The 27,526-nt window shown below is 46.7% G+C and overlaps 1 protein-coding gene across 1 annotated transcript in view; it reads right to left on the minus strand.

The window, feature by feature from the left end:
- Positions 1-369: 369 nt before the first annotated feature.
- The window catches only part of LOC119458427 (delta-like protein 1), a 54,846-nt gene continuing 27,689 nt past the window's right edge, over positions 370-27,526 (minus strand). The window contains exons 4-7 of the mRNA XM_037720263.2: positions 17,007-17,591; positions 13,292-13,352; positions 5,493-5,623; positions 370-1,635 (exon numbers count right to left, since the gene is read on the minus strand). Coding sequence (XP_037576191.1) covers positions 1,280-1,635; positions 5,493-5,623; positions 13,292-13,352; positions 17,007-17,591 — 1,133 coding nt within the window. The 3' untranslated portion in view covers positions 370-1,279. The remainder of the gene's footprint in view (positions 1,636-5,492; positions 5,624-13,291; positions 13,353-17,006; positions 17,592-27,526) is intronic.

Raw genomic sequence — 27,526 nt, forward strand, 5'->3', positions numbered from 1 at the left:
GCATAAACTCAGATGATTTTTTTTTGTTTTGTTTACAACGTGGCGTTGACTTCTCCATATGTCAGACGTTGCGCGATCGAGAGCGGCATGACGTCACGAAAATGGTTCAATAACCAGTGTCGCGCTCGCGAAAGATAGCAGTACTAAAACTGAGCTGCGAGCATGACAGCTCAGTTTACCGCATGGAAGGGCCAGCTACACGGCCTCATTTGTCCGGAGACACGAAATTATTTGACGCTAATATGAATATTCGGAGCAGCAATGTTCACTAATTAAGTAATTCGATATGAAGTTTAACGTCCCCGCCCCCCCCCCCCCCCCCCCCCCCCCCAAAAAAAAAAAAGAAAAAAAAATCACTTCTATGAGACTATGCTATAGTGGGTGGTACAAAATTATTCATTTCGACTATAAAGCCTTATTACCGAAATATTTTTAAGGTTCCCCCAAAACCAATAAGGCCGAACTTAGGTGTCCTAAAAAGAGTCAGTAGTCAATGTTCTGTATTAAAAAGCGCTGTATGCACTGTTGTCTGATTAGACCGTTCTTTTGAGAGACGTAACATGTAGATAAATATCTAGGTCCTTTGATCAAATGGTAGTTTTAGTAGAATGAGTGCCGGGTTAACTTATTTATGAATTTAAATAATGTGGGTGAGAACTGATCGATAGATCGAGCAGTGACCAGTAGTTCGATTAACAACCTAATGAATATGTTATCTTTACTGGCTTTGCGATGTTCACACGTTCATCTTCCAATTAAATTATCGGTACGCTCACTAAATGATTAAATAGTCGAGAAATCGACGTTTGATGGGGTAAGATGGCAGACTGGTTTATCAAATGATGGTACAGTGAACTAACTGATCACGTTGGGCGACTGCTGTACGGGTGGCTGGAGCACATAAAGCGGCAAAAACGCAGTTTTTTTTCCGTCACGTATATTGCCCGAGATTTGCGCAGTATAAATGACACAAACGCAACTGAACGGTTGATTGGCTGATGACAGGTAGATAGATTGATTGTATAACTGATAAGTTCGTCGGACAGCCGAAGGACAACTTCGCAGATGGACTCGGATGAACATTTCATCAGTCGTAAGACGACTTATGAAATATCGATGGACCGCAAATTTTCGCGTCTAAGATTGGCTGATCGGGCAGGTCAGTAGCGCAAATGAGCCGCGGTTAGACATCGACGCCGCTATATTTACAATCTCTTCCCCCCCAAACAATAAATAATACGGCACACACGCTGCACAACAGCGCCGCCTTGTGGTGGCGCTACCGTAGCATCGTGCGCCTTCGTTCCGAGGTGGCGGCAGTGCAGTTAGACGCCTGCGCGCCCTCTGGACAGGCGCACTTGAAGCCTCCGTCGGGCATGTCGATACACGTGGTACCCTCGGCGCACGGTGGCGGGTCGGTGGCCTCGCAAGCGGGCGGAAGAGGCTTGTCGCACAGCATTCCGCCCCAGCCTGGCTCGCAGGTGCATTCCCAGGGCTTGTTGCACGAGCCGTGGCGGCAACCCGGGTACGGACAGCACTGGCTGCAGTTCTCGCCCATCCAACCGACGCGGCATCGGCACTCGTTCGGCCGCGCGCAGTAACCGTGCTCGTGATGGCACTTGGGTGAGCAGACCGCTGCGAGGACGAAAAGGGGGCACGCACATACATGGTTGGGGCGAGGCGAGTCGCTGGGCTACACAACATACGTGAACGGGCAAAATAAGCACGGAAACATTTATTTCGATTTAGCGGAAAAATGCGACAGAAATGCGTTAGCATTACGTCGCATGTCTTTGAGGTTCCGGATGCGTGATTTAAACCGCGTTCACCAGATTGCAAAGTGTTGTCCAGGAGCTCAATCGACACACGTGCTGCCTCTTCGACGAGGCAGTGCAACTGACGGTGGTGCGGAGCAGGCCATCACCGTCACGCACGCACGTAATATAATATACACTATACTGTATTGAAATAGTCTGCCGACGACGACGGACTACTTCAAGCAATAAACACTACTTGAATTCTTCCGTTTTGCCACCGTTTCTTAATTCAATCTTGTGACCAAATGTTGTGGTCATGCAAGCGTCGAATTAACGGGACTCGACTGCATATCAGTAAGCGAGCGTTTTCGTGTCGCGCCATTATGCGCTTGTGGAAATCGAACAGGTGTCCTCCAGCTCGACAGGCGAACGGCACAGACGCTGTGACACCACTGCGTGGAAACGTAGCGACGAAGAAAGCAAGCGCGTATGGCGGGACGGGACGTGACCTCCCTGGGCGCTTGACGGTGTCGTTTATCAATCATCCGCAAGGTAGCAAATCGCGGCATACGTGCCGCCAGCACTACTCGCCCTCGACGAGTGTCGACACACGCTTCTCACTGAAGACAGCACCAGCATAATGACAATCGTGCGTATGCATCTAGCGGCAAGGCGCGAGCAAATGAGCTGACTCCGGCAGTTAAGTGAAGGTTCATACACTCCAAACCCTAGGGAAAAAAAAAAATACTTGCAGACGTTGAAACTCCCTAAACAATATACTAAAACAGTTTTGGTTTCGGACATTTTGGTTTCCTACAAAAATTACTAGGGGGAACACCGGCGCTTGTGTCTCTTCAAGCATGGCGGTTCAGCCAGCGTGAGAATTATGGCATAGCCACCCTGATGACGTTTAGTATACGGATGTGCCTAAAATTCGCCCAAATGGCTTGGTGACTTTGTGCGAACTGATCATTTTCAACAATACGTTGCGTTATAAACGCCACAATTCGCAGTGTTTACGCACATGCGATTAGTCTTACTGCCTTCTGCGTCGAGAAAAGTAAATAAAGGGGTTGCTTCGCGTTTTGGACCAATAGAGGCAGATCAAGCATAGTAAACAAATCCACAAGAACGTCGGATGCAAAAAGCACGAAGGTCAGACAGGGAGAGAGCTGGACGATCGCAGCGCCAGAGCTCATTCTAGCGATTTTACTAGGGAACTCTCATGGGTCTCGGCACTTAGACCATGATGTGGGTGGGTCATGCATTACATCGTGTAATATATTGCCTCGCTCTGTTCTCGCTATACCACGACGCGCGAATGCAACCAGAAGAAACGCGCGAGTTAATTTTTTTTGAGCAACGGCATCGTACGTATAGCCTTTGTTGCTCGTGACGTCAGCAAGTTTTGCTCCGTGTCATGACGTCACTGATAATTGCGGGGACGCCATGCATGGTACGGCGTTTCGGCACCAACTTTAGCATCAAATTATAATATCTGATGTTTCCCAGCCTTCATACTTGCTAACGAGCGAGCAGGAGTCCAGTGGCAGAACCCGAGCACGGTCGCGCCGCGCCGAGAGCTGCACTGCTCTTGCATCAAAAGTGGAGGAAAAAATAAGACACGTGACCCTTTGGGGTGTATTGTCACCAAACAATATTCGCCAGATGCCTTGCGTGCGTTTCCTTTCTTGAAGTGCGTGAAGAATTCTTGTCAAGAATTCTATGTCACGATGATAACGCGCACGCCATTCGTGACCTGTAAGTAAGTATACCGGGCGTGCAGCGTTAAAGAAAGCAAAGGCCCGTGCGGTAGATGACGAATATTGTTTGGGGACGAGACACGTCCCAAAGAGTGGTGCAAATTTCTTTTAAAATGTAGTTATTTTAGCTGCTGAGCCCATGACAACCGCCACCTGTCAAGGATGACGCCCAGAAGCTGCCACACAAGCTCCAAGCACAGAGAAGGGTCTATAGTTGTCAACGAAACCTTCTCAGGTAAAAGAACAGCTCATTTGATTGGCTCTGGTTTTTACAACTCATTAATGACAATTAAGCTCTCGTGTAGGTCCTGCTGAATGACTTGAGCAGTGGAGCCAGATGTCCATATGCACAAGTCGTCTGCATAAAGAGAAGAGTTCAAAGAAGTATGCAAGATATGGGGTAACTTAGCCATTACGTAGTTAAAGAGTTTACGAACTGAGTATACTTCCTTGCGGAACGCCTTGGATCACTTGATGTTCCTTGCTTTTACCATCAACTGTTTCGATAATTATTTTCCTGCCCCTAAAAAGTACGCGATTTATTTAAGTGTTCCCCGTGCTACGCCTATTTGAATCCTACCGCAGCTATATATGCTCCACGCATGTCTTGAGGTCTGGCATTACCTCCTTCGTTCATCGGCTAACGCCACGAGTGCAATGACTTACCGTGCTCTGCTTATCTGCTGACAAAATTAATCACTGTGGTGGTGTCATATTAATTACGAAACTATTCTGAATTATTACTACGGGTAGAAGAAAATTTCAAGTTTCGAATGCGAATCCAATATTACACCCTAACCATCCCTATTCGAAAATCAACTACAGCCGAACACTTTTATAACTAAGTGCTTGTGGCCTCCGAAATAATTCGTTATACAGGTCACTTCGTTGTAAAGGTCGCGCACCGCACAGCTCACAATAGAACCGGGACCGAATTATGCCTTCGTTTTACAGGTAATTTCGTTGAAGAGGCGTTAGTTGAAGAGTCGCTCGACTGTATTCAGTATGTTCGAATATTGAAAACTAACCAAACACTTGCCAACAACTGATTATTAAAGGCTTATTACTCTTCTCTGTCTGCTAAACAAACTATTGCAAGTTACCAGAATTAAGACAACGAAAAAAATTATTCGAAGCAATCCAGAAAGAAAATGGGTAATGCAAGTTTTGTTTTCGTTTTCGCGGCGAAAGTCAACATGACAACCCGTAATTTTTGCTTGTAGCCTGCCATTTAGTCTCTTTGGCAGTCTATTAATGTAGCAGTTTTATATTTTACGCCACAGCCAGCGATAGTTCCCTTTCAACGGGTCCTATTGCATGTGTCTACGGTCCACAAGTCCTTCAGGAGCTTTTTATTTTCTTTTCCCAGAACTTAGTATCTTTTTTTTCGGGAGCCATTTATTTAGCGTTTTTTAAAATCTAGTATATACTAATATAGTCAGAAAACTAGTCAGTGCAAGCATGGTAACTAACTATTCCCAAATAAATATTCCTGCTGCAAATATACGCGTCTGGGTTTGGTTATCCGATGTTCGATTCGATAATTACTATTCGTATTCGAAAAAGTGGGTACTCGCCCATGCACCTCTAATTCGCTTTATGGTTAGTTTAGTAAGATGTCGCTCCCAACGCTGCTGTTAGGCGACTGGTCTTCGCAGGTCAGTAGTCGAGATAAGTAAGAGACATAAAAAAAAAAAAAGCAGGGAGGAGATTTGATAGAACCGAAGTATCTACATGCTTAGGTTACTGCACAATATAAAGATATATATTTTAATGAAGAAACAAACAATCAAGAAGAGATAGCAAAGGACCAGACTGCGATAGATGTAAAACCTGATTAGCTCAATCAGGCTAGATGACTATTTGTCACCGCCCCATTTTAAGGGGATGCCAATAAACACAATCATCACCATTGGCATCATTGTGATCATGATATGCTCTCCGTTAGGCACGGCACGCGGGCAGTACTCACGGATGTGACAGAAGATGCCAGTCCAGCCCGGGTCGCAGATGCACTCGAGCGGCTTGGTGCAATGTCCGTGCAGGCATCCCGGCAGGGGTTTGCACTCGTCGCACTTGGGGCCCTGCCAACCGAACCGGCAGCTGCACCGCGAGTGAGAATGCTGTACGTTAGAGCCGTAATGTCTCAGAACTGTATCAACGCGAACTTGAGGGATCGACAACTTCCCAGAACGTGTCATCAGATTACTGTGGAAATGAAAAAAAAAAAGGCCATGCTACAGCGTGATAGAATAGAGCGTGCAGTTGGTAGTTTAGGTAGGTATTATAATTTTAAATCGGCACAGAAATTAGCGAAAGACAGTACGTCGCGACACACTACGTTGAAGCTTTGGTAGCGCTGTAGCACGCTGGAGTGATCACAGATTGATTTACAGGCACCCGAATTTCTAATAATACCGCGCGAGCGGCGACCACACGCCATGTCAGCGCCTTATAACGGCGAGAAGAGACACGGTCGGCAATAAGCGCACACCTAGCTACTCTCCAGTGCGAGCGTCGTCTGTGACGCTGTTGACTTCAGGAGTGCACACCCCCTAGTTATCTGTGAGGCCCCACCATTCAGAAACAACACAAGGTATATGTGCCGATAAATTTCCTTTAATATATTGTATATATGTATCATGGCGCATGCGCAGGTACTATAATACTAAAAAAAAAAAAAAGGGCAAGCAGATCGCAGATTACACTACTTAAGGCGCGAATATAGTCCGGTGTTTCCAAGGTGCCAAGCAGCTGTCGGCGAAGTTGGTTACGTCACGCCGGCGACGCCAGGATCACCAAAAATTTGTCCCCTGTATAGTTCGATGCCTGACTGGGAGCTTACCACGGTCGTTGAAAGGACAAGTGTACAATCATTGCATTCTACCGGTGCTAACATATGGGGCAGAAACTTGGAGGTTAACAAAGAAGCTCGAGGACAAGTTAAGGACCGCACAAATTAAGAGCGATGGAGCGAAAAAAATGTTAGGTCTAACGTTAAGAGACAGGAAGAGAGCGGTGTGGATCAGAGAGCAAACGGGGATAGCCGATATTCTAGTTGCGTAGGGTGGATAACCGGTGGACCATTAGGGTCAATAGGTGCCAAGAGAAGGGAAGCGCAGTCAAGGACGGAAGAAAACTAGGTCGGGTGATGAAGTTAGGCAATTTGCAGGCGCAAGTTGGAATCAGCTAGCGCAAGACAGGGGTAATTGGAGATCACAGGGAGAGGCCTTCGTCATGCAGTGGACATAAATATAGGCTGATGATGATGATGAATCACGGTCCGAGGGTGAGCGTCATACCCACTACGCTATACACCTACGCTTGCAGAGTTCTGCTGTTTGATCAGATTTCACAAGCGTGGAACTGGCTTAATTTTTGTTCGCTCTTCGTCATAGGCTCGGACAGGACTCGTACGCCGCCGCGCTGCCGTTATCGTTGTCATCTGCCTTTAGAGCGGAAAATTAAATTGAACATTACAAAATACGGGTCCTGCTTTGCCTGCGTTAAGTAAAATCGAAGAGCGCCGTGCTAACGGTGTGCGCTGCATTGTGAAATTGAGAACGAAAGTTTCGGCAGCCGTCGAAAAGGCGGTGTTTATTATTTATGTACCGCACTCCCGTTTGTAAAGATGTGTGCGTTTGAGGGTAAAATAAATAAATAAAAAATAAATACAGGGGTGTGAGAAAGGAAACGATAGCACCGCTAACTGCTATACGTATACACAAGGCTATTGACCCTTTTCACGGAATGGTTTGCTCTAGACGAAGAGATGGCGCCGTCGCATCTTGCCTCACCGAAAGCGCACGAATGCGGAATCATTATACCGCCTTCTGCGCTGCACGCTACTACTGCGATCAGCTGTTGGAAATGCAACTGGGTGATCGCTAACGCACTGTGCTCATTTCATGCTCCAAAATGTGGAACGGTAAAGCGAAGACGTGTGCAGAAGTTATAGCTGGGAAATTACCGGCTGGCATATAACGGAGTGGAATTAATCAATGTGGCCAAGTTCGCGGAGCTCTGGTACACAAGCACTGCCCGTATTGCTAGCCCTTCACGATGCACGACTTTCTTCAAGGATTAAAAAAAAAAGTCACTCGTCCGTCAACAAGGTATCGCTAACCTCCAACTAACCTCCAAAGAGAGAACTTGAACCCCGAAACGCCGGCAAGAGTCAGTACGGCTCATTGCACGATGACGAAGAGAGTAGCGCCGCTTCCTGGCATATTAAGTTTCTCGCACATTATGTACACACATGCACCCCAACTCACACTCAAACGTGCGCCCACTCTATCACCCGCGTATCAAGAATAGGGGATGGAACTAATGCGCCGAAGCATGCGTGACGGACTGCACCGACAGCACATATGAGTGCTCGTGGCTGAACGTACACCTTGACGGCAAAAACAGTAGGCGAGTGACTGTACGCATATGCTACCAGCGATTACCAGGTAGACAAGATTCGCGTTCAAGGCCTTGTGCGCAGTAAGAAAAAATGTGTCGCAACTGAGCACGCCCGCGAGCGATTAGGCAGAAAATAAAATGCTACAGAAATTCTGAGAATTGGCTACTTATGCGTAAGCATTCTTTGGCTCGGCTGTTACTTCGCTTTTGCTTGCTTGCTTTTCCTATAGCTTATGCATATCTACCCATCGCTTTTCCGGTGCCAAAGAAATGAAATCTGTGTACTGAATGGCGTGGAGATGAGTTGCCAGGAAGCAGCATGACCCCTCCAAAGCGATCGTATCAACTAAGCCAGAACGCCCACACAACCGGTTTCACCAGAGCTGTTTTTACCCTTTTTAAAATTTTATTTTCTCTTCGTCTTTTGTTACGAGCTTGACGCGGCGACGTCGACGTCACCAGTTTTTTTAACGTCACCAATAATTTATTATTATTATTATTATTATTATTATTATTATTATTATTATTATTATTATTATTATTATTATTATTATTATTATTATTATTATTATTATTATTATTTTATACTCAGCAGCCCCACAGCAGCATTCTTTGTGTAATGCGGGAAAGTAAGCTTTCAAGGCCGCCTGACGAGAACGGTTTTCTCTCTGATCAATTATATATATATATATATATATATATATATATATATATATATATATATATATATATATATATATATATATATATATATATATATTCTTGGTTTCAATTGTTTCTTATGGCCTATAAAGCTACCAATGATCTACATTTACACTATTATGACGATTAAGTATCTGAATGTCGCAAATTACGCATTCTTTGCAGTTACAAGGCATTACACTGTCAGAAAGAATTTGCTGGGGAACTCGCCAAAGAATGCTTACGAATTAAACTAATTAGCTAGTGACCGCATCGAAGAACGTTACGGGGTCGGAAACACAAGCCGCTGCTTCGGAGTGATAAGCAAATAAACAACGAACAGCAACAAACACTGACCCTCATTTGACCGACGGGGCCTGTAAGGTGTTTTCTAAATAAATAAATAAATAAATAAATAAATAAATAAATAAATAAATAAATAAATAAATAAATAAATAAATAAATAAATAAATAAATAAATAAATAAATAAATAAATAAATAAATAAATAAATTTATTTCATAAGTGGAAAGCTTGGACGCCTCGAAATTTATTTCCAGCTTTATTCCAGTGCAAGCACCGTCTCGCACCACTTTTTTTTTTTTTTTTTCTATGGGGTTTTACGTGCCAAAACCAGTTCTGATTATGAGGCACGCCGTAGTGGGGGACTCCGGAAATTTGGACCACCTGGGGTTCTTTAACGTGCACCTAAATCTAAGTACACGGGTGTTTTAGCATTTCGCCCCTATCGAAATGCGGCCGCCGTGGCCGGGATTCGATCCCGCGACCTCGTGCTCAGCAGCCCAACACCATAGCCACTGAGCAACCACGGCGGGTGGTCTCGCACCACTTGGACAAGGTGCAATGATCTCCGAAAGCGCTTACATGTTATGCGAAGCTGTGGGCAAAGCTTCGTGCCGTCCACCTAGTCACTGCCTATATACGATATTCGCCGAAATGCAGGTTTGCTGAGCCGCACCGAGTGTTATGCACATCCATAGTAAACACGGAGGCAGCTGAGGCAAGCAATGGACGCATCTCCACGTGATCAAACATGGCGGAGCACACTATTTATCGCCGTGAACAGGGTCTATACACAGAAATAGGCGTCTCTTTCGTCAGCATGCCGTCAATCGCCTTATCCGAGAAGGAATTCGTAGAATATCTTTCTCCTGCTATGAAAGAAATGTTGCAACATTGGAGACTCAAACAATAGTGCCAGTTGGTACGTATATTTAGACGAGAAAGCTGATATAGAAGCCTCGTAGTAAAGCGAAATCCTACAGTACCTTCTGCGTTATCATTGCGACTATGACAATGTGGCAGATTGGAATATCATTTAGTTGCGTAATTTTATTTTTCCTGTTTTCCAGACGTTAGATTTTCTTTTGCTTTGTGGGATAAGTTCCTGCATCCCTTCAATTAAATTGATCTGTTAGTCAGCGGTATGACTCCCCCATCGTCCCTGTGTAACATCCTGCTGGCCGATCTCGTCGACATGAACCAACTAGTCCAGCAAGATGCAGTGCTAAAAATTCCGGTAAAAAATGTCCCGCAACGTTTTCCGTTTTACCACAGCACGATCGGACATTATGGCCGGTTGCGCTAAAAGAAATAGGTAGCATGAAAATTAGCTGCCGGACCCTTTAAGCAACCTTTCTCTCCTTCCGTGTTACAAACCGATGCGTGCTTGGATCAGTAAGAAAAAGCCCGCTTAAAGCGGCATCGAGGAATTCGTTCGACTATCGACGTGGAAAAAAAAAAAAGTTGCCGTATTGCCATGGCAACGATAAAAATATATAAGCAGATTAATAATAAAATCTCCACGTCCATAGTTTCGTTTTTTGCCTGTTTCTTTGCCATTTGCATTTAAGGAACGTGAATAATAATAATAATAATAATAATAATAATAATAATAATAATAATAATAATAATAATAATAATAATAATAATAATAATAATAATAATAATAATAATAATAATAATAATAACCGTCTGACGCACGCGGGTCCTCGTTTTTCGTAGGGCCAACTGACGCAGCTTTCAGTGACAGTTAGGATTCCCTTGAGTGGGCTTATGCAATTCTGTTTTCATGTTACAGAAACAGAGCAGTGCGTTCAATATATGCCTCCGTTGCCTCACTCATCCCTTCACTTAAGCGCCGATTCTTTCCTTCAGCATAATGAACCAACTAGCGCAGCAACAGGTCTCTTTTGTCCAGGCTAGGCAGTGCTTAAAGTCAGAGGGGGGCTCAGAATCGTCCTTTTTTTAAGGACGATTCCCGCGTTATCATTGAAAAAAGAAGTTTCCAAAATGTCAATTTCTCAGTGCTTCGTAGCACCAGCTCATTAAATAAATGCCCGAAATACGCTCAGAATATTATATTTATTTGCAGAACACCGATAACAACTTGTACAATTCTAGATAAAGTTGGCTTCACTACATCTGCTTATGCAATTGCGCCGATTCTTTCCTTCAGCATAATGAACCATAACAGCACGTAGTAAAATATACCAGAATACTACTGATGTTTAAGCCAAGGACCGGCCTCCGTCGGGGTGAAAGCCGGACACTGGCCGAAACGTCAGTAAAATCCTGATATTTTTCCTACGTGCTTCTATTGTTTGACCTGTTTCACTGTCGGATCCTGCAACAATAATTTGTGTGTGCGTGTGTGTGTGTGTGTGTGTGCACGCGTGCGAGCGCTATTGACCCTTTTCGCGGAGCAGTTTGTTTTAGAGAAACGAGATGGCGCTCACGGCGGGGCGCCATACGTCTCCTCAGCGACCGAGCACGAATACGAAACCATTACCGCTTCTACCTTGCTTCTGTGCGATCAGCTGTCGGAAATGCAACTGAGTTTTCGCTAACACACTGTGCTCCAATCATGCTAGATTGAATCATGTGGATTGAAGACGTGTGTCAAGTTGGCGGCAAAAATAGTGACTGGCATTTTAAGGAATGGAATGAATCTGTGTGGCCAAGTTCGCGGACCGCTGCAGCAACTGTCCGAACGTGTTACCGGCACTTCGAGATGTACGGCTCTCCTCGAGGATACACAAATTTCCTCACCCGCCTGCGTTGTATTGCTAACCTTCAAAGAAAGGGCTTCAGCCCCGCTACGTCGGCAAAGGTGAGTACTGCTCGTTAAACAATGATAACGGGAGTAGCACCGCCTCCTGTCATAGTAGCTTTCACGCACAGTATTTACACACATCTACCCCAACCAGCACGGAAACTTACACCCACTCTTTCGCCAACGTGTCAAGAATAAGTCAATGGGTGCACACTTGAATATATGCGCACTATATACGCACAATAAGTGACGGCACTACATCGATAGCGCACGAATGGTCGAAGCTAAATGTTTCGTGAAGGTCCACAAGAGTAAGTGAGTTACTCCCGATAATACGCATTTGCTACAAAGTATTGCAATGTGCAGAACAGCTACATTTCAATCCTTGTATGCAGCAAGAACAAATCTATCAGAACTAAGCACACCCGCGAGCGATTAGGCAGAAAATAGTCAGATATAGTGGCCGCACCGAGGAACTTCACTGAGTCAGAAACTGACAAGCCACTGCTTCAAAATATTTGCCGAATAAAGAACGAAGAGCAAAACACACTAATCCTGACTGAATTCCTGAGCGGAATGTTTGGATAGCTTGGAATACATATTTAGCCCCGCTTTTATAACAAGCACCATATACGCTGCTTGCGCCGTTTGGACATAGCTTAATCAGCTCCGAAAGCGTTTTTGCATGTTCTCTGAAGCTGTGATCAAAGCTTCGTGTCGTCCACCTAGTCACCGTCTACGATATCTCCGAAAACAGGTTTTCTAAGCCGCGCCGGCGTCATACACTTCCATTGTAAACAAGGAGGCAACGGAGGCAGTTGAGGCAAGCAATGGACGAGTCACCACGTGATCAAACATGGCAGCGCCCACGGGATCGCCGCGAAAAGGGTCAATACTGGTGGCCGCTCTATGAGCCCCCCGCCCCCCTATACTGCAGGGAGACTTTAAGCCTTGAGGCAACGTCACTGCAACTTCTTTTTTACAGCAACGCTGTTTACCTCTAGCCACCGTATGCACCCGCCGCATGCGTTCCGAGGGGGTTAGCCAAAGGGGGGGGGGGGGGGGAGGTCATATTATAGGGTCATATCGTAGAAGTCATATTCACAATTTAGTGGTATATTTCGGAGTAGTTCATAATACATCAGTTTTGTCAGCTTTAGATGTATTACTAGGCGCAGTTAACAAAATTGTGATAGCATTTGTATTTCTGAGTTAGAGAGTTGTAAACTTAATACTTGATTGGTCTTTCAATTTTTAACAATTCTTATTTAATAACTTGACGGCTTAAAAAAAGATCCATGTTCTACAGCCACTACATTTTAACTTTGTTCCTTTAGATCCAACAAACCTCGTCAAATGCGGCTCAGTTGTCGCCGAGAAAAACGATTTCTTTGTTTGCACGTATTAAGATAGGAGCTCCCGAGCTAAAGTTTCCTTTTAAGTGCAAAAAAAAAAAAAAGAAAACTCCTTCATTTCGCGCAATGAAAGCATTCCTGTGCTACACACGGAAACTAAACCACCATTCTTAAAGCTTGATTCTTAAACCCATATATCACAGAATGAATAAGGATGACGCACGGCCGTGTGTAACATGACCAAAATGCCTACCTGCACTGTCCTGGCTTCTCGCAGTACCCCCGGGTTGCATGGCATCCTTGACCACACATGGCTGCGACAGATAAGAGGCAGCAAGTTAATTGTACTACTACGAATGCTTGAATGTTGGCAAACATTGTAATAATATGGATTATAGAAAGTGTGTGTTTGTGCGCGCGCGCGCGCGCGCACGCACGCGCGCACGCACGCACACACACACACACACACACGCACACACACACACACACACACACACACACACACCACACACACACACACACACACACACACACCACACACACACACACACACACACACACACACACACACACACACACACACACACACACACACACACACACACACACACACACACACACACACACACACACACACACACACACACACACACACACACACACACACACACACACACACACACACACACACACAACACACACACACACACACACACACCACACACACCCACACACACACACACACACACACCACCCACACACACACACACAACACACCACCCACACACACACACACACACAACACACACACACACACCACACACACACACACACCACACACACCACACCCACACACACACACACACACACACACACACACAACACACACACACACACACCACACACACACACACACACACACACACACCCACACACACACACACCACACACACACACACACACACACACACCACACACACCACACACACACACACACACACACACACACACACACACACACACACAGAGAGAGAGAGAGAGAGAGAGAGAGAGAATGTTTTCTAGTTTGAATAGATTTCTACAGAGAGCAGTCAGCTCAACGCGCACCAGGGGCCCCCACCGGTGCGCAGCCATTGAACGCCTTCTGGATCGTGAGAAGCAGGCATCGGTCGCCGCCGGCCGCTGAGGCCGGGGATCGCTTAGTACTATTTATTTATTGATGCGAAATGATCAAATGGCTCACTGAGCGCAAAAAACTGGCATCTGTAGCAGCGAAACCGTACCTAAATTGCCATTGGCTGCGACGCCATGTCACGTGCGTGCCTCGACAGAGCAGAGCTGGCGCGCCAAGTGGGGAGAGAGCATCGCCACGACGCCCCCGCAAGCCTGTGTTATCCGCGCAAGCTCTCGTCTGCGTGCGCCTCGGTAATCGCTATAACGAAATCAATGTATTCGAAAAACAGAATAAATTCGATAGGAATAACGTTGGCGCTAGTGACGTTCGAGCCTACGACCCCGCGCTGAGAAGCCGAGTGTCTTATGACATCATCCTACTTGGACCGAAATTTCCATTGGCAAGCCCGGTGTGACGAAAACGTCAAAAGCACCGCGGGGGAGCGTCTACATTAGAATTTATAGCAGTCGGTCAAAGTCACGGATCGAAGTGCACCGATCCCTGTGCTATCTAGGAGGCGTTGGCCAAGCGTCTCAACGCGCTCGCTTGCCCACGGAGAGTTCATTAATCGAAGGACCACTCGACGGCGTTCAATTGGACATTAATGCTTTCACAAGTCTCTAGTGCTTACGTGTCTTCGGATTTTTAAAAAGTGTACAACAACAGAGGGAAGACGTGCTGCGTCATGAATTCATCCGCCTCGCGACCTTCATCCACCTCAGCTGTTTACAACCGTTTGCCATGCACACCTTTCTGCAAAGCGAGCGCTACACAAGCCAGCATGCCGGCAATGACCTCCATGCTAACACCACCTGCAGCAACAACACAGCGTTACCGCCCCCGCTCGCACAAGATACGCAAGATATCCCAGAATGTCCTTGAGCTTCCATAAACATGCAAGTCAGCGATACGTCCACCCCACACAAGCGCGACTGACACACTCGATCAACTTCCCATAGCGGCGAAGTCAAATGCGGAATAACACACCACGAGTTCTCTTTCTGCGCCGGAAATCAGACAGCAGCCGAGCGATCGCTCGGCCACTTACGACATTTCTGTCCACACGTACGGAAAACATTCTAAAAGCGTTACAAGTAATCAGAAAACCATTCCCAATTTATTTTACCGGCGCTGGCCACACAAATGACGCACTCGGAACCAACCAAACAGAACGGAAAAATGAAAGATAAACTGCCTCTGCAACTTTGGCCAGTCTTGTGTCGTCTTGCGCACCGCGAGGGCCGAAACAGCGGCTTTCTGAGCCGTGCCTGCGGCCACGGCGGGCATTGTCAACAAGCGAGCAAACGCCGATCGGAAGGCGCGCAATGGTAGGCGCGGTCACTTGACTAAATACGGTGGCACCCACGGTAAGGCGCTGTAAACGGTCTCTATTTGGGAAGGGGTACTAGTCTCAGGCTTCACCAACTCGGCTTTAATTTTACTGTTGCAACATGCGCCCTAAAGTTAACTAAGAATTTAATTAGTACATTTCTTAAATTAGCTCCAGGGACGTGATTTCCGCCTCTTCTTGAAATGTCACAAGGCGATTTTTAGATGCGAAGCATCTTATGGCGGGGGCTTTGTCCGTCCCTCCCGCGGCGTCCCACACCCCCACAGCGCGTGCGCGTGCCCTCCCCCTCTCCTCTCCTACGCTCCCCCCTTTCTCTCCTCTAGGAATCATCTACTGTACGGAGCGGCGCCCGCGTCCCACACCCCCACAGCGCATGCGCGTCCCCTCCCCCTCTCCTCTCCTACGCTTCCCCTTTCTCTCTTCTAGGAATCCGGAGCGGCGCGCACGACAGGTGGTGCGACAGCTGCATACTCCGCTGGGGCGCCACGGTAGTTCCGCGGTATGAAAATGACGGAGCGCGCGCGCCTCATTCTCTCTCCTGTGCAGCGCCGCGATGAGCGCTCGGGCCGCTGCCGCGAAACCATCCCCGCTCAAGCTAACCATCTCCCCGCTGCTTCGCATCCACACATGGTTCCCTTTAGCGGGAGATGGAGTAATTTTTTGAACTGCTCGATCTCAGAAAACACAGGTGGTATACACACACAACGCACACCGTGTGTTTATGTGACGACGGCCTCAGAGCAGTTTCGAGAAATATGGAGTCAGCATTTAACGTGAATCTACTGCATCTAACAAACACGATGTGCTTAGATTGACCAGCAAACCTTATCTGTGAAAATGTACTTGCAATAAAATTTGATTTGATACTGCTGTTCTCTTCAGCAATTTACTATTTTCACACAATACGGAAATATATTAACTCGTAGAACGATGCATCTCGCTGCAGATTTTGACGATACTAATTTATTCAAGATGGTGCAAGGCAGAAAATTTCTATCCTAATGACAAGCTTTGACTACTGCCCGACTTTAATATTGAAATTTAAGCATTTCTCGAAGCCATTAATTAAAACGTTACTGTGTGCAAATTTATTATCAATTGTAATGGCGATAATCGTAAAGATAATGATGTCTACTGCTGCTGTTCAGCCTGGCGGCTTGCGAAATTTAGGTGCACACCTCTACGTCTTTTCCCGCCATGTTTCTTATTGTTGCGTGATTTGAAATATGACGCAAACAGGCTGCAGACAAGTTGACACGAACCAGTGCAAACACTAACTTGCTCGTAAACTTCTTTGCACTGGCTTCTCTCAACAAGATCAAAAGAATACATAGACGTTCCGCGAACTGTGCGGGTTGCAAGTAAAACACCAGTAGAGCGTACATCTCGTATTGCACATATGACGCACAATAGAGGAAGGCAGAAGCTATCATGACGACGTACGACGGTTGCAGAAGAAGCCGTCCCAGCCGGGCAGGCAGTTGCACTCGAAGCTCGCGTTGCACGCGCCGTGCACGCATCCCGGCATGGGCGTGCAGCGGTCGCAGCGGCTTCCCTCCCAACCCATGCGGCACAGGCACTCGCCGGGCTTCTCGCAGAACCCGTGCTCGGCGTCGCAGCCCTCGGCGCACACGGGCCGCTCGCACTCGGTACCCGCCCAACCGTCCATGCACTGCTTGGCGCCACCTTCGAGGCAGCGGAACCGGGTAACTTTCTCGTTGGGCCCAGGGCAGCGCTCGCTGCAGTTTGCGCCCGCGTAACCTTCGACGCACGTGACCCGGTAGTCGACCTCAAGCCCCGGGAAGCTCCGGTGCTGCCAGGCAACGCCCACGGCTAGGAACTCGTGCAGCGCGAAGCGCCGCACCAGCGAGCCCAGCTCCGGGTTGTGTTGGTCGTCGGTGCGTCGCTGGATCCAGCGCTCCGGGATGTCCAGGACGCGGCTGGCCAGCTGCAGGAACCACTCGGAGGCGCCAAGGCTTCGGAACCGGTCCACCAGGGGACGCCGCGTCCGGTGGTCCCGCCGAAAGGCTGCGTTAGAAGGGCGTGAAACCAGCGCTATTTGAAATGCTGAGGGCCGTAGAGTTTTGGGCCTATACAATCGGGATACATATGCTTGAGAGGCGGACCGCGTAATGAGCGAAGGAACGAAAAATGATTGATTGCGAAACAGAAATGGATCAGAAAGCAAGCGGGTCTAGCTGAAGTACTGCGGGGACGTGCACAAAAATATTCTGCCCTTACACTCTGTTTGTTCAAATGTCACAGAAATATCGCATTTTAGAGTTTACGTCGTTCAGTGTGACACTCTCGCACAGTTAACTTCCTGTTTTTAAAGATGAAAATGCAGCAGATCCAACGTGTCCTGTTGGAATCTATATACAGCGCAGCTTACGAGGTTAACGTGCATCTTCTCATATGGCGCAATGATGCCCTGAACGAGGAGCTCTGCAATATAATGCACCTTTGGACGCAACCAGCGTTATAGGTAGCGGTACAAGGTAGATTTTGAAGAAAAAAAAAAGATTAAGGAGATGTATACAAGGATGCTAGATTAAAAAAAAATGTGTAGCATGGCATGGCGAAATTTGTAGCGCGCACAGTAGACAAGGACACAGTGAAGGTGGACAGACGAGCGCTTACTCACAACTGTTTATTTTAGGAAAGAGAGAACATAAGTGCACCAGCTATCTGCACTGAGCATGTGCAAAACGAGACATCAGATAAACAGATAACAAAGGTTCAAACAGTATTCAAGAATGCCAATTCTTTGTCAATTTGGCGGCAACGCATACAGCTGTGGAAGACGACGACGAACGCGGTCGTGGCGAGGGCGTGCCGCTTGCTTACCGTGACGACGACGACAGTAGACGCCGACAGCCCGAGTGCATAAAGTGCCTCGCACCTAATACCTACACAGCTAATCAAACAGCTGGGTCCAAACAGCAAGGCACTGCTGACTAATGCCATAGGGAAGTGATTAAAACACAGAAAATTCCGCTTGGGTGGCGTGAAAGCAGGATGAACCTTATCTATAAGGGCAAAGATGGTAAGGATAAGACGAGCTCGTACAGGCCAGTTACAGTAACGTCGGTGGTATGTAGAATGGCAGTGCAAGCCATAAAATTAGAGCTGTCGAAGTGGGTAGAGAAAAACGGTATACTGGGGGAACTACATAATGGATTCAGACAGGGCGACTCTTAGAGGATAATATGTTTGTATTAAAGCAGTGTATAGCTCAGAATAGATCTTCATGGAGAGCATTTCTAGATATTAAGGGAGCTTACGACAACGTGGACAGGGAATTGCTATGGCATATTTTCAAGCATGCGGGCATAGACAACGATTTCGTGGAGCTGTTGGGGGTATACTTATAGGGACAACCGAGTACAAATCGTATATGGAGAGGCCGGAAATGCAATGAAGTTGTGGAAATTCACTGAGGACTGAAGAAAGGGCGTCCTCTCTTTCCATTGCTGTTCACGCTTTATGTTAAGGGCATAGAAAGACGACTGGAACGTAGTGAATTAGGTTTTGATCTATCTTAAATCCGTAATGGGTGAAATCTGCAACAGAAGGTCCCTGTGCTGACGTATGCGGACGACATTGTGCCACCAGAGGGCAATGCAAGGGATATAGAGAGACTTGCGAATATAAATGGAAATGTGTAGCGACGAATCTAGGCCTAAAGTTTAACACAAGAAATTGGGAATTATGAACTTTAATGAAGAGACGAATAATGACGTGGTATAAATTCAACAGGAAGCCTCATACCCATTGTCAAGCAATACAAATACCTGGGTGTATACATGAACGAAGGAAAAACATACTCAAGCGTCCACCAATATAATTTAAAAATGATTGAAACGGTATGCAGCAATAATTAAAAAAATTATGGGGTTTTACGTGCCAAAACCAGTTCTGATTATGAGGCACGCCGTAGTGGGGGACTCCGGAAATTTGGACCACCTGGGGTTCTTTAACGTGCACCTAAATCTAAGTACACGGGTGTTTTCGCATTTCGCCCCCATCGAAATGCGGCCGCCGTGGCCGGGATTCGATCCCGCGACCTCGTGCTCAGCAGCCCAACACCATAGCCACTGAGCAACCGCGGCGGGTATGCAGCAATAATGATACAGAGTACTTTGGGGCTAGAATAAATATGAGGTGGCGCGTGGAATACGGAAAGGAGTAATGGTGCCAGCGTAAACGGTCGCAAAAGAAATTCTGTGCCATAAATCAGAAATCTTGTCGGGGTTGGAGATTAACCAGAGGGCGGTAGGCCGACTGGCTTCGGGGGCCCATGGCAAAACCACAAATGAGGCAGTGCAGGGTGACATGGGTTGGGCTTCTTTTCAAGTCAGAGAAGTACAGAGCAAGATTAGTCTTGAAGAATGACTAAGGAACATAGATGAAAAGAAATGCAAGTACTGGGTAATTGAAAGTGCACATAGACAACCAGGAGTCATCAGAAAGATAGTGGGAGGAACAAAGACGGTAAATTGGATGCAATTGATGAAAACAAAGAAGACTGTGGAGGTTTACAAAAACTGCAACAAAGAAAGAAGCAGGGAAAATCTGATAACGCAAAGGGGAGTGACTTGCTATTTAAGGCCCAAGCTGGCTGCCTGAGGACAAAAGCATACCGGGGAAAATATGCGCCACAGGATGAGACATGCGTGTCCTGCAAAAGAAGCCCGGAAACGACTCGGCACATCGTAATGGAATGGCAAAGTAGCGAGATCCATGAGGAGTGTCCACCTTCCAGAAGCATTGCGATTAAAGGAAAATTGAAAGATCAACTGGTCAGCAGTCGAGATAAGAAAGAGACAATTAGCGTATTGGTGGAAGAAAAGCGGGGAAGAGATTGATAGAGCCGAAGTCATTACAAGTGTAGGTAATGCTACAGTATTGTGAGAGAGGTTCTGAATACGGAGGATCGAGATCAGATGAGTTAAATGCTAGGTAGCGATAGATGTAGTAAATTCTGATTAAATTAAGGAGGCCTGGGGAATACTGTCCTCGCCCCATTTCAAAGAGGATGCCAATCATCATCATCACCATTATCATCATCATCATCATCATCATCATCATCAGTGCCGTCACGGCAGCAGCTTGCATCCCCATAAACAAAGGCAACTTAGCATTCTTTCTTCTTAAAAAAACAGGTAATTAACTGTGCCAAGTGTTGCATTGAATGACGTAGACTCCGAAATGCGATCTTTCTGCGTAATTCGAGCACGAACAGTGCAGCGGTAAGCGCAAAATCATTTTTCGGCCATTTTAGTCGAAGTATGCACGTACCTGTAGATAACAAAAGTAACAAAATCGCTGCTAGGGGATCGGTGAAAGCAGTCAAGAACGGCAGGGGATTGTGTGATGTTCTGAATATTGCAGGCATAGAATGAAGTCAGCCGACGTAATATCGCTAGGAGCGGTCGTGTTGCATTGAAGAGCAAAAACGATTTCTTTTGTATTGGTAAATTGCCCTTCTACAATGTCAAGAACACAAGTCTTACCGTGAGAAGACGCTTGGAATGCCAAAAAAGGGGCGAGAACAAAATGCGGGTGGAGACGCCACCTTGAAGTTCCAGCAAAAGTTTGCAGTGACGTCATAGATTTGGCCGCGCCTGCTCGGGACCAGGTAATTAGTTATCGGTAAATATAGACTACATTGTGTTCTAAAGCTCCTAAAGACCAAATAGGTCAAGTTTCGGGTATTTTTACAGAGCCAACACGGCCCAAATACTAAAGAGTACTTCGAAATTCGTGACGTCACACTGACGTTCCGGCGTTGGGATTTGGGCGAGAAATTAGGAAAATGAAACATTGAGGTTCATTTTCTCATCTAATTATCAACCTATTGTCGTGAAATTAACGAAAGCATAGTTTTCAAAGAATAATTGATCAGTCTAAAATTATTTAGTTTTTTTTTCTCATTTGTGCCCGTTTAAGAAGAAGTGAGAAATAAGATATTGAGTCTTGATCTTCAACCTAGTGAGAAAGAAGGAAAGAAAGAACACTGACAGTGCTGACTTCCAAATGATCTCATTATTCGCGACAGAACACGCACTAGGCGATGAAAACAAAACGAAACGCGCGGAAGGAATGTCGAAACCGAACGGTTAGTGAAGCACACCACATAATTCTGCGTCCCATCGAAGACATCAAAACTGAACATTTTTGAACTCTGCGGCTTAATAATGTTATTGTTTTATGTACTACCTGACAGGGGTCCCTTTACAGCCTTGTGCTCTGGGACCTGATTCTGGTTCTGATTCATGGTTCTGATTCTGATGAGGACGACGCAAAGACTAGCCAAATGTCAGTGACGTCATATTAACGTACCGCTGCGGTTCGGGGACGATACTCTGAAGGAGAAAGTTTGAGCTTCATTTTAGCTGCCAAAACGCCATTTTTTTCAATAAGATTTTATATTTACTTGGATGTATCCGATAACTAGATAAATCCGTGTTCGTTATGTTGGGGTTCGAAATATTCCTTGCGGCCTGACTTGGATGCACTGGACATCTGAGCTTTACGGTGAGCACACTCTGCGCACCGTGCTCCAGAGGCCGCCACTGAACGTCGTCTGGATCGGGAGCAATCAGGCATCAGCTCCGGCAACGTTCTGTCGAGAGGCCAGTGATCGCTTAGTACTAATTATTTAAAATGTGGAATAGCCGAGGGAAAGGCAGCGAATATACAGGATTACAGCAACATTTTTCTTGTCAATGTTGTCCCCCCGCCTGTTAGTCTTGAGTCATTGGTTCGTTCAGTAGGCAATGTAATCCTTCTCTAATGAAAAATAATTAACTATAAGTCCATGCAAATGCTGTCGAAATCCATGGCGCCTTGACGAGCCAGTGCGGTGAAATTCATGGCAGCGAACTCACCACGATTTCGTGTTTGTCCTTTTCTGCCTTACCAAGGCTCCTATCATTGGTAAAGAGTTAAGACTGTTTTAACATATGTGAAAACTGATATATAATTCCGCAAGCAAGCTTTTCCACGTGCTAACTTGCCCTAACCAAGATGGCCGACCTCTTGCTAATGGTACGTTCAGCTGAGCCACCCTGGCACCGTGGCAGTGCAGCAAAAATTACGCCAAACACCACCCGAGTTTCACGTTTCGCTCCTGCCAGACGAACGTGCGAGTCACCAAACGGGAGTTTGCGACTGTAGCGCCCTCTGCGAGATACATGCGGAATGCGAAGTTAAGCAAACAACGCTCTATTACACGGGCCACTTATCCCTTGGTCTCGCCGTGATTTGCAGACGTGAACAAGGTCAAGCATTTTATTGATGACAGATGCTTGAAATATGAAGTGACGAATGACTCTTGCCATTCGAATGATTTTCGGGGTACTGGGACGAGCCTGCAAACTGCGCTGGCAGCCCCTTGCATGTACTCCGATTTAGCTTTAAGTGTTTCTGAACTGAAAAGAAAAAAACGGAAACGAAAGTTACAGCATCAAACGTAGAAACTGATACTGCAGCTTCATGTACCTGATTATCGTATGACGCCGCTACATCGGTGATGAAATGGTTCGCCTTCGACGGCTGCTCTCGTCAGAGCTCCTGATTAGCAGCGCAGATCAATTGCGTGGTCTTCGTTGACCGATGAGCTACTGATTCTAGCAGCGAAAATGGTTTTGTGCGAGACACGCAGAGACACGGCTTACATCGTAACCGCCTGCTACAAAATGGCGCCTGAACTGAACGGCTCGCTTTTCATCGTCTGCTGCCGCGCGCTGCTCGACGGGATCGCACCGTGCTCCACCGTCGATCTCCGCGGTGGCACGGTGGCGCGCACTCGTGTCGTGTTCGCCCCTCCCGAACGTGCGACACCACACGCGTGGCGCCCAGACGAACGTGCGACACCGCGCGAGTGCACTGAAAACGGCACGAGTGCAGTCAGCCGAAGGTACCATAATATAAGCACGTAATAAAGGAAGAGAGGTGTTTTTATACTTTGCATAGTGCAACGAACAAAGGATAGCAGGAATGACAGCACCAGTTAGCTCGGCGCCGCTAATTATCTTGGACGTTAGGCTGAGGTCTGCCATCTTGGTTAGGTCAAACAATCGTGTGAAGAAGCGAACTTGCAGGTTTTGCATATCATCTCATGGAATCGCAGGAAAAGCCGCTCTCGCCTTCGTGCCATCGAATCCTGAATGAACTCAGCTTTCAGCGGCACGGTCAAAACGTCTGTGTGATCGTCAGTGGTGTGTGGTACAATGAGACCACCGCATCAGGTTTTCGGTGGTGTGAATAGTCCGATTTCTGACGTCCGAAGCCGGCGCTGCAGTGGGCGGCCGTTTTGATCTGATCGCATTAAAACGTAAGGCAATTCTTTATTTGTTGCGCTCGCAGGCAATTTACGCTCCATAGCGTAATTACTGACTTGACAGCTCTTCAATAATAAAGTAAGACAAAGCTTTTCTGTCACTAGTGCGTTAAAAACAACGACGAATTCCGTTCGACGTACCGACCCAGACGTGCACGCATAAAAGCAGGGAAGAAATTCATACGACTGGATATGTTGCAGGCATAGGTAGCGATACAAAGTAGATACAGAAGTTTTGGGGAAGATAAAAAAAGTTAAGGAAATGTACACAAACATGCTAGAATGAAAAACATGTATAGCATACCTGATTATATCAAGCAAGCTAGGTGACTATTTGTCATCATCCCGTTTCAAAGGGGATGCCAATAAATCATAATCACCATCACCATCATCATACCAGACAAGGCATCTACGAAGCTTGAGCCGGTTTTTCTTGATCAATGTGAATGAGAACATTAATTACCATCACTGTCCTCCCTATCGTTCTTCCTCCGTAATAAGTCGGATCCTGTGTTCCGCGATAAGTGACGAATGTAGAGGTTCCCTCTCTGAGCAATGGAGGTACAGCAAACCACCACCATCACAGATATTACACTGACTTGAAATACTTTCGTTGCCAAAATTTTTATACTCACGTAGTGACGCTAATTTACCTTCCCACAATTTTTGTCAATGGACTCCATTTGACTAGGTAAATTTGGATCCTTCGTTTTTTTTTTTACGAAAATTTTTTACGCCTTGGGGAAAATTCTGGCACTAGTCAATCCGTATTTTATTCAGTCTCAAAATTACTATTGGCACAACCAGCGAGTACGCGTATTTTGCAGCCCATATATATACGGATCGGAACTGAAGATTCCCGCATCGCGAAGAGTCGAACACACGCCGCGCTTGTCACCACCGTGCGGAAAGTGAGACGCACGAGGAAGCTCCGAGAACGGTCGGCCGACCACTTCGACACGGACTGCCTCTTTCTCGGCGGGGCATCTTGTGGCCGAGTCAGCGGGTGGCTAGGCTAGACGCGTCTCTCGCTGCTTCCTTCGCTGCATGCCCTTTGCGCGGGAAGGAGTTTTGCATGTTCGCCTCCCCTTCCCGAAGACCACTCGCCGCGATGCTGCCGCTGACGCAAAGCGGTACCACATGAACGCTTGAATGCGCCGGCGGCTCAGGAACAATCGCTATGGACATCGCGCGCAAGGAGCCCCAGCAGGGGCATCCTCCGTGTAGACACGAACGCGTTCAGGCTTGAGCACTGCTAATGTAGGACGGCGGCACTTCGCTTTCTCCGGATATATTTGAGCCCCTTCGTGCATTCCTGCAGGAAGACCTCTGCGCGCTGGACCATAACAGCGTATGGATCTGTCCGGAATGTGGCTGGTGGTTGGAACAGCAAGAGAGGTGAATTATGAAAGTGCGTTCGCAGGCTTGAGAGAGTACAGGGCACATTCAGGCTCTCTTAAAAAGCGGCTTTACATTGCAGATTTTTTTGGAATTTCATTCAAAGAGTTCGCCGTGAACAGTCGGCTGTGATTTGACCGAGGCCAGTGCGTTTCAAGTGTAACTGGCATGCACACGCATCTTGATTTTATTTTATTTGTTTTTTTTTGCGTTTTACTGAATTTTTTTCTTTTTTCCTAGCAGCTACGATATAACTTTGTTGAAGTGAGCTAATTCCAGGCGATATATGAAGTATGTATTCAAGGACGAACAATCGCTTATCGATGCTGCGTAGCCAAATTCAATGGATATAAGGAACTTGATTATTTCTCGAAGTCAAACTTACACCGTGCCCCCACTGCACTGAAGGAAGGGCGCTCGTATAAGCTGACGGACGACAGATGAACTACTTCTAAAGGAAAGCATGACAATTGTTAATGGATTTACCGCTTAGCCGTTAATATCTTTTACGTGGACTTGCACAGGCCAGCTACAGCACCCAGATTTCGATTATGTATGCTTGTGGCGCAAGGGCCAATGATGGCTAAAGAGCGCCAAGGCACCCGGATTTCGAAAAATAAGGCAGCTATATCCCGGTTTCTTCGGTTCCCAGTTATAATCAGTATCGCCAGGTCGCCCGACCCATTCTAAAAAGGGATGTTCGAATTAGTCAATTGTCTGATTACTGAAGCTAAGCGTCATTATTTTCAGCCACTTGTTGGCAGGGAACAACGAAAGATAATCAGTCTTCGAACGTAGAATAGTTGCATTGAGCAAAACAGTTCCATGCATGTCCATGGCAAGGAATCCAAGCCCCCCACATGTTGCTTTGGGGTGGGGAGCTTTTTCATTTCGCTGTCGCCGTAAAGAGGTGAAAGATCACGCGAAGCATGGCGCAAAAAAAAAAAAAAAATTAGGGGCAGTTTCACACTAAGTGTTGCGAAGACTGGGCAAACAGCGAAGCTGGTGGCCCTACCCTAGCTTTAACCTTGCTTTCCTTTGCTTAACTTGGTTTGGCTTGGCTGGTTCTTAGATTTGTCTTGGCTCTCTTTTGCTTAACATGGTTTGGCTTGGCTGGTTCTTGGCCAAACTTAGCCGACCCCGAGTATCCGGACGATACTCGGGGTCGGCGTGCAGTCTTCTAAAGACCACCTTATAGTCCGACGTAGCGTTGACGCGCGAGCGCGCTCGGCACTGGGACGCCATGTCAGCGAAAGCGCTCTCTTGCTCGACAAGACGCAGATGCGGTCCATTCTGGGTGACGAGGTCGGCGCGAAATGCAGCATGTCGCATCTCGACGCCTCGCACCAGCTGCGCGAGGCATTGCTAGGCAACGCGCGGTGACGACATCGCCAGGCTCAGTTTTTTTGTTCACACTACGCGGCCTAACCAAGAGCTTAAACAGCTCCACTGTTAAGATCACCAGCCCTTCCTCGGTCGAGAAAATGGGGGTAAGCGAAGCTCGTCGTGCGTATACGTATCTGACCTTCGTGGTGATTTTCTTTCTCTCCTCTCTCTCTTTATTGCTTTCTATCTCTCTCTTTTTCTATATCTTTTTCTTCCTTTCTCTCTCTTTCTCTCTTTCTTTGACTTTCGCGGTGATTTTCTATCTTTCTCTCTTTCTTTCTCTCTCTCTCTCTCTCTTTCTCTCTTTTTCGTCCCTGGTATGTGCCAATGAGCTTGGACCCTTTCTGCACTTTCACCAGGATCGGCCCACTTTGGCGGAAGTTTTTTACTGGGCACACGAAAGAACCGTTGGTTGGTAGAGGTATATAGCTTCGATATATATGCTGCTTCATTATCTGACCTGCTTGCCTCCAATACCAGCACTATGAAGGCTACAACCAGTCCTCCATCATGGCGTCCGTGACGCCATCTGCGGGTTGCGAAATGTGAAGTCACGGATGGATGGATGGATGCTAGGAGCGTCCCTTTTGGAACGGGGCGGTGGGTTGCGCCACCGAGCTCGTTGTTAAATGTCCTACCTGTCACACACACACACACAAAAAGAAAAGTAAGAACACGAAGAACATCATGAATTTCCATCACCAAACTTTCTGAAACCCTATTGGGAACTATGTTTTTGTACGTTTAGTAGTCTTTAGTAGTCTTTTATTGTTTCAGACATGTAACACACCACATTGTTGTTTGTCGTTTTCCAAATTTTCTTCCACCAGTC

The sequence above is a fragment of the Dermacentor silvarum genome, chromosome 7 (genome assembly GCF_013339745.2).
Source record: "Dermacentor silvarum isolate Dsil-2018 chromosome 7, BIME_Dsil_1.4, whole genome shotgun sequence".
NCBI lineage: Eukaryota > Metazoa > Arthropoda > Arachnida > Ixodida > Ixodidae > Dermacentor > Dermacentor silvarum.